The sequence below is a fragment of the Hyaena hyaena genome, unplaced genomic scaffold (genome assembly GCF_003009895.1).
Source record: "Hyaena hyaena isolate Hyena2069 unplaced genomic scaffold, ASM300989v1 scaffold_72, whole genome shotgun sequence".
Classification (NCBI taxonomy): domain Eukaryota; kingdom Metazoa; phylum Chordata; class Mammalia; order Carnivora; family Hyaenidae; genus Hyaena; species Hyaena hyaena.
The window spans coordinates 2007545-2014772 of record NW_024080703.1 but is presented as its reverse complement, the minus strand read 5'-3'; the positions used below and the strand labels follow the sequence as shown (position 1 = coordinate 2014772).

The window sequence follows — 7228 nt, the reverse complement described above, 5'->3', positions numbered from 1 at the left end:
CTGAGAGCACGGAGCCTGCTTTGGATCCTCTGTGTCCCTCTCTCTCTCTTTCTCTCTCTGCCCCTCCCCCACTCTCTCTCTCAAAAATAAACATTTTTGGGGGGCGCCTGGGTGGCTTAGTCGGTTAAGCGTCCGACTTTCGCTTAGGTCATGATCTCGCAGTTCGTGGGTTCGAGCCCCGCGTCGGGCTCTGTGCTGACTGCCAGCTCAGAGCCTGGAGCCTGTTTCAGTCTGTGACTCCCTGTCTCTCTGACCCTCCCCTGCTCACACTGTCTCTCTCTCTCCTAGAAATAAATAAAAACATTAAAAAAATTTTTCAAAAATAAACATTTTTTTAAAAAGAAGAAGGGTTGCTGAGGGCACTAAAGTGGAGAGAAGAAAAGGTTTCACAGCACAGGGCAGGGAGGGGGAGTAGCAAAGAAAGAAACAGGTACAAGACATACAACCACCTGACGCGATCACGTCTGTGTGAGGAAGGGGGCCATCTGGGGCACGAGGCGTTCACATGGACCCACTTTCAAGCTGGGAGACGGACCACGAGTCACATCCGCAAGCACCTGCTTGCAAGCACTAAGTGAGGACCGCGGGAGAGTTTCTGGGGAGTTTGGGCCCCAGCGGGGAGGACACGCACACCGAGCAGGCATCGGACCCCATGGGCACGGACGAAGGCCAGGCGGAAGGATGGAGAACCGGAGGCCCCTCGCTTCACTAGGGCTGTCTGCCTGAAGTTCCTCCCGGGAAGGAGCCAGGGACCTGGGCGCCAGCTCTCCAGCCATTGTCCCCCAAAGCGAGGGCAAGTCACTGGAAAGGTTTGATGGGAAACAAATTGCAAGTATTCGGGTTCTTGCGACTCCTGGGCAGGAGAGAGCTGTGAGGCACGGTGGGGGTTGGGGGTGGGGCACCGAGGCTTCCTCGGCGCCCAGTGGGCCTTGCCACAAGTTCTGGAACTGAGAACCGTGAAGACGTAGGCGCAGCCCTGACAGAGTGCTGGGAGTCAGCTGGGTCCAGGACAGCAGGTGGCACTGAGCGACTCTGGAAAGACTTGAAAAAAAAAAAATCACAAGGCCTCACCAGTATCTAGAACCAAAAAAGGACCAGTTGACTCTGCCACTGCTGACCTTAGGGGATGGGTGTTAGTTTATAAGGAGGCAGCGATTTCTCATAATGTCAGGCGACGTCTCTCCTGAGGGCAGAGGATGGGAAGAGAAGGGCGCTGGACCTCAGCAGGGGTGTGGAGAGGCTTACAGCCCTGGGACCAGCCCTGCCCCTCTCTTCCTGAAGCACACCTGCAAACTTTTGACCCTGCCCCTCTCCAAGTGCCCAGACGGTCCACGCAGAGTGGAGGGAGGGGCTGGAACGAGAGCTGGGCCCCCGGCCATTTCCTCAGCCAACCTGTTACTTCCAGAGGCGGAGGGCAGCCGTCCACACTGCTGCGACCTCCAGTGACCCGGAGAAAATGTCCTTTATTAGTGGTGAAGTCTTTCTTCTTTTTATTAGAGAAAAGAACAATCATGTCTTACTTACAGGCATGCCCACACCAGCATCCCAGTATCTGCAAGGCCTGGCCCTCCGCCGCAGTAGGGGCGCTCTGCGGACGGACGGACGGTCGGACGGACGTTCTCTGCGGGAAACACAGTGACGGTGAGGAGCTAGAGGGTGAAGAGGGGTGCGTCTGGAACAAGTGAATATCTCCTCTTTCCTTCCTACCTGCTCATCCACAAAGCCCGAGGAACTGCCCAGAATGTCCACGCTAGCTCTGCTCGGCCTCAAGGGGCACTAAGGTTTCCAGCTCACTTCTCATTAGCTCCCCTAGGTAGGTGCCCAGGATGCTTTACCACAAACTCATTGAGCATAGGGAAGCTGATTTTCTGTGGAAGCTGTTAGAATCACACTGGGTGAAAAGATACCCATATACACACCTACGGATTCCCAGGCCCCTAGGCTCCCTCCCCAGCATACCCATGACACACACACCTTCTCAAAGGCCACCCGGATCTATCAGAGAGGGCCCCTCAGCCTCTCCAAGACAGAGCTTCTGTCTGCCGGAAGCCAGGCTTCCCTTCACTGAATGGTTGGCAATATGTGGATAAGGCTTTGAAGTCTGATCATTGACTACTCGTCCAAGTTCTCTGATGGATCCAGGAGCATCTTCCTGCTTAATTTCCGTCTAACCAAGTGAGGGAAAGGGATGAGGGCCTTGTAAATGTAAAGAGAATTGGGTGCACACCACCAGCTGGCTAGATGGGTGGTCCTGACCCCTCCCCCCCCCACTCCCCAACAGCTTCCTTCTCTTTGAGGTGAGACAGATGAATCTAGATGCATGAAACTGCAGCTCCAGCCTGACACAGGGTGCTCATCCACATTTGAGTCAGCTTTAAGGGTAACCACCTCACCAGGAAGGGGCACCGGCTGCCACATGAAAGAACTTGCAGTCAAACAGAAAGTCTTTGGGTTAAAATTGCGTGGGGTTTTTGATATTCATCTCTGGCCCTCTAATCTTACGTAACTTTTGCCTTTACCTTTGGGTCACAGCATTGAGTTAAATACAGTGTAAGGTCTAAAACCAAGAAGAGGGTTGAAATCGCTGCTCTTAAAAGGGGTGGCCTTGAATTTTGAGAGGGGCCAGAACCCCTCCCCCCCCCCCCGAAGCCTCTGGTGAGACAAGGGTCTGAAAAAGGGAGCGTCTGGCCCACGAGGCCATCTACTCTCAGTCCTCTGTTCAGAGAACCTGCGCCACTCTCCTCTCCAGCGAGCAGGTTTGAGCTTGGCTTCTTCAGGAATTGCCCCGACCTTGAAAGTGTTTCTTTGTTACTCTTATACTGAAGAATTCGTGTTGCATCGCAGGCTGTGATAAAGCGTGTTGTGGGCCAGAGCACACACGTTTTAGGGGTTTTTGTTTTGTTTTTTAAGGTCAAGAAAGAAAGAAAATCATTCAGGGACACTCTCGGTGGCCACTCAGACAGGTGAAGGACCCAGGCTTTGAAAGGGTTCACACTCGCCCTTTAACGCCCATGCCCTCCCTCCGGACGGCTCCGGGACAGACCGTTCATTTGACTCCTTTTGTATCGGGTTTTATTGCTCCGATCCCCTAGGGTCTCGATTTGCTCTCCGAAGAGACGTGCCCCACTGAGCCGCTCTCCGAGGCAGCCCCTGCAGGGTCCCCATCTACTTCTCCCCCGCGGGGTAAAGGAAGGGAGGGGAGACCTGCCGCGGCTCGCGACTCGGCGCCGAGCCTGGAATGCGTGGCAGCTGCACCGCGTCGCCTCCCCCACCCCACCCGCGCGCACTGTGCAAACTTTACAGGAGTCCCTGGCAAGTGCGGGGGTGGGGGCAAGACCCAGCGAAACCCGGGCGGGAGGCGGGCGAACGCAGCCACCCGGAAGGCCCAGGCTGCGGGCGCTGTCTGCCCCGCCCCCCGCCCGCAGTCCGCGCCGCCGACGCGCACCCACGGGACCTTCGGTGGCTGCGAGAAGACGCCTGGCGCCGCGCCCCAGCCCCCCGCGCGTAAAGGCCCAGCTTTGCGCGGCGCGCAAGGGACGCGGGGCGGGCGCGGCGGGCCGCAGTTACCCCTGGAGGCCCGCGCCCCGCAGGTACCCGTCAGAGGAGCGGGCGCGGAGGGACCCGGGGGGCCCCAGGCCGCGCGCGCCCCGCCCCCTCTTCGCCCCAGGAGCTCCCACTGGGAGGAAAGCCGCCCGGGCACCGGCGCCGCCGACAGGGCCTCCCTGCCCCCTCCCGCCGGCACCCCGCACTCGGTGATTGGCTGGCGCCGCGGGTCCCTGGCACGCGCCTGTGGATGTAGTTATAAGAATCCTCGCGTGCCGGCCCTCAGCCCCAGCAAGTCGGCCACAGCCCTCCCCGGCGCAGCGCGGGCGCGGGCCAGAGCGCAGCGGCCGCGGACACTGCGGGGAGGCCGGGGGCGGGCGGCGGGCGGGCGGCGCTCACCGCCTGGGGCGCGCCACCCCGGAGGGAGGGGGCCGCCCTCCGAGCCCGACCCGCACCGTCCGACGCGCAGAGACCGTCCTCAGCCCCCTCAGGCCCGCGGCGGCACGGAGCATGGACGCGGTGCTGCTGGAGCACTTCCCCGGGGGCCTGGACGCCTTCCCGTCTCCTTACTTTGACGAGGAGGACTTCTTCACCGACCAGTCCTCGCGGGACCCGCTGGAGGACGGCGATGAGCTGCTGGCGGACGAGCAGGCGGAGGTGGAGTTCCTCAGCCACCAGCTGCACGAGTACTGCCACCGCGACGGGGCGTGCCTGCTGCTGCAGCCCGCGCCTTCCGCGGCCCCGCACGCGCTCGCCCCGCCGCCCGCGGGGGGCCCCGGCGTGCCGGAGGACTGCGGCGGCTACTGCTGCGACGCAGGGGCGCCCCCCGGCGGCTTCCCCTTCTCGCCCGGCTCGCCGCCCGCGTGCCTGGCCTACCCGTGCGCGCGCGCGGCCGCGCTGTCCCCCGGAGCGCGGCGGCGCGGCCTGAGCGGGGCGGCGGCGGCGGCGGCGGCGGCGGCGGCGGCGGCGGCGGCGGCGCGGCGGCGGCGGCGGGTGCGCTCGGAGGCCGAGTTGCTGCAGCTGCGGCAGGCGGCCAACGTGCGCGAGCGGCGGCGCATGCAGTCCATCAACGACGCCTTCGAGGGGCTGCGCTCGCACATCCCCACGCTGCCCTACGAGAAGCGCCTCTCCAAGGTGGACACGCTGCGCCTGGCCATCGGCTACATCAACTTCCTCAGCGAGCTGGTGCAGGCCGACCTGCCGCTGCGCGGCGGCGGCGCGGGCGGCGGCGGCGGCCCCGGCGGCGGCGGGCGCCTGGGCGGGGACAGCCCGGGCAGCCAGACCCAGAAGGTCATCATCTGCCATCGGGGCACCCGTAAGTGCGTCCGCAGCCCAGCTCGGGGAGACGGGGACGGCCGCGGGAAGGCCCCGGAGGGGCTGGGTGAGCGGATCCATGGGCGGAGCGACGGACGGTTAGAGGGTCCGTCGGCTCCCGCGACCTTGAGCACGAGCTGGCGTCTCGCAGGGTTTTCCTGCCACTTGACCGCGGCTGGGAGGGCGTGCGTCTCCCGCAGACTTGCGGCTCCGGGGATTCTGGGGAGCGGGCTCTGGGGGCTCGAGGGGTGGAGGAAGCGGGGTCATTCTAATAAAACCTGGCCGAGGCGCCCAGGAGGGGATCCGATCCTAAAGGACCAGAAAGGGCATCTCTGAGAATAGAGTTGGACGTTCATGGTGTGTTTTCTCTTCTCACCTCCTCAGGGTCCCCCTCCCCCAGCGACCCGGATTACGGCCTCCCTCCCCTTGCAGGACACTCCCTCTCATGGACTGATGAAAAGCAACTCAAAGAACAAAATATCATCCGAACAGCCAAAGTGTGGACCCCAGAGGACCCCAGAAAACTCAACAGCAAATCTCCCTTCAACAACATAGAGAACGAACCGCCTTTTGAGTTTGTGTCCTGAGAAATCCCAGACCCGCCTGAGGATCTGATTTGGTCTCTGTGCATATTGTACATGTAAATATCTATAATGTAATTTAAGAATCACATTTTTCTAAAGGCAATCAACTGTTTGTTATTTATCTATTTATTATCCTGTCGAGTTAATGAAATAGACGATCTCTTTTTAAGTATATAATTTATATAATTTATCCTGATTTCTCTAAAAATATGCAATAGCCTGTGATTCCCCCCTCCCCCTCCCTCCCGACCTTTGGCCGAACTCTGCGTTGTTGGAAGAACTCTGGCCGGACAACTTCATGCTAATTTATTGCCAGATATGGTTTATTTCTAAGCGATGTCAATAAATGCTATTTACACCTTTTTCTAAAAGTTACTTGCTTACTACACGATGGGGTGGGGGTTGCTCTCTTTTTAAAAAGAAGTATTAACTTTGTAAAAGATAACTGAACCAGGCATGCGAAGTGTAGCTATCTAGCAAGAAACCACATAGATTTTAGCTGAAAGTGGGTGAGTAAGAGGGTTAGGCCCCACCTTTCTAAGAGGGCCTTCATCTGCATCCCTTCCCCAGAATAGTAACTTAGGCCTTTATTTAACCTACCCTCCAAACACCCTGTGAGGCAAATGGACATGGCATGTTTATAACTCCCATTTCTCAGAGGGGAAAGTTAGAGCTCAGAGACGATGTTTGACTTACCGAAGGTCACCCCTACCCTGTCTCACCATAGTGCTTGAAATGAGCGAGTTGGGTCCAGTGGGAACAGGAAGCTAGTTTCTGGGCTGGCTAAGGGAGGGGGTCATAGTGCTCCCGCGGGCTGGGGAGAAAGGGGTGCTCTTGAGCTCCCCTGTGACCCATCCCACCTGTAGTTACAGCATCAGGTGTGTGGACCTGAGTACTCCTTTCAAAGGAGACAAAGTAGACCACGATGCTGAGGCCGGGAGACCCCTGGATGCCTCCAGATAAAATCCGGGGTCTTTTAGGTAAGGCGAGGAGGCGGGCCGCTCCCCCCGCCACTTCTGCAACAGTTACTTTTGAAATTGACTTCGTTTTGTCTCCAGTAGAATCTCGTCTTGCTTGGCAAGCAGCCTGGGGAGAAGGCGAGCCTCGCCAGAAGGGAGCGGGATCGCCCCCTAGCGAAGGGGAGAGGCGCGAGGACGCACGGCCCGGGTCGCTCGCCCGGAAAGCCCTGGAAACCCGGGCCGTGGCTGGTCTCCCGAGAGGCAGCCCTGCGCCTTCTAGGCTCTCGGGTAGCCCTCTGCTCTGAGCCCGAGGCCCCGCGCGCGCGGCGGGCGCGCGCCTTCTAGCTTGGCCTGGCCAAGGCGAGCTCCCCACCCCCACCCCCACCCCACCCCAACCCCCGCCTCCCGGCAGCGCCTTGCTCAGCCAAGGTACAGTCTCGAGTCTCCCCCGGTACCCACGGCCCTGCCGCGGGACAATATGTCGGCAGCATGCTAATTGCTTTAACCTAGTTTCAGACCCACCGAGGGGTTCCTCGCGCGCCGCGGGTGCCATGGACCTCGTCCAAGTGCAATTAAAGCGAGGCCGCGAGGCCGACCCCGAAGCGAGGCCTGGCCAGACCCGTGGAGATTCTGGGTCGCGAAGCTCCCAAGAAGCCCTTGGTCATGGACCTTCTCACCCCTTTCAGCCTACGCAGCTTCTCCCGTCCCTCCCCCTAAAAGATGGAGGTTTCACACCGGAGACAGAATTTGGGAACGAGAGAAAATAATTCGATTTCGTCCTGTAATCGAGCCCCATTAAACATGAAAGTTGCTTGGGCACAAATGCTT

The 7228-nt window shown here is 59.8% G+C and overlaps 1 protein-coding gene across 1 annotated transcript; it reads left to right on the top strand.

Annotated features, from left to right (window-relative positions):
- Window positions 1–4053: 4053 nt before the first annotated feature.
- Window positions 4054–5804, top strand: PTF1A (pancreas associated transcription factor 1a). Its single transcript, XM_039233076.1, has 2 exons — window positions 4054–4858; window positions 5242–5804. The coding sequence occupies exons 1-2, from the start codon at window positions 4054–4056 to the stop codon at window positions 5442–5444; spliced, it is 1008 nt and encodes a 335-aa protein (XP_039089007.1). The 3' UTR covers window positions 5445–5804.
- The last annotated feature ends 1424 nt before the right edge of the window (window positions 5805–7228 follow it).

What these genes read in the sequence shown, in the direction of transcription:
- PTF1A (XM_039233076.1), top strand. Translation starts at nt 4,054, where the DNA reads ATGGACGCGGTGCTGCTGGAGCACTTCCCCGGGGGCCTGGACGCCTTC. An exon ending in CATCTGCCATCGGGGCACCC is followed by an intron (nt 4,859 to 5,241) that starts GTAAGTGCGTCC and finishes TCACCTCCTCAG; the next exon opens with GGTCCCCCTCCCCCAGCGAC.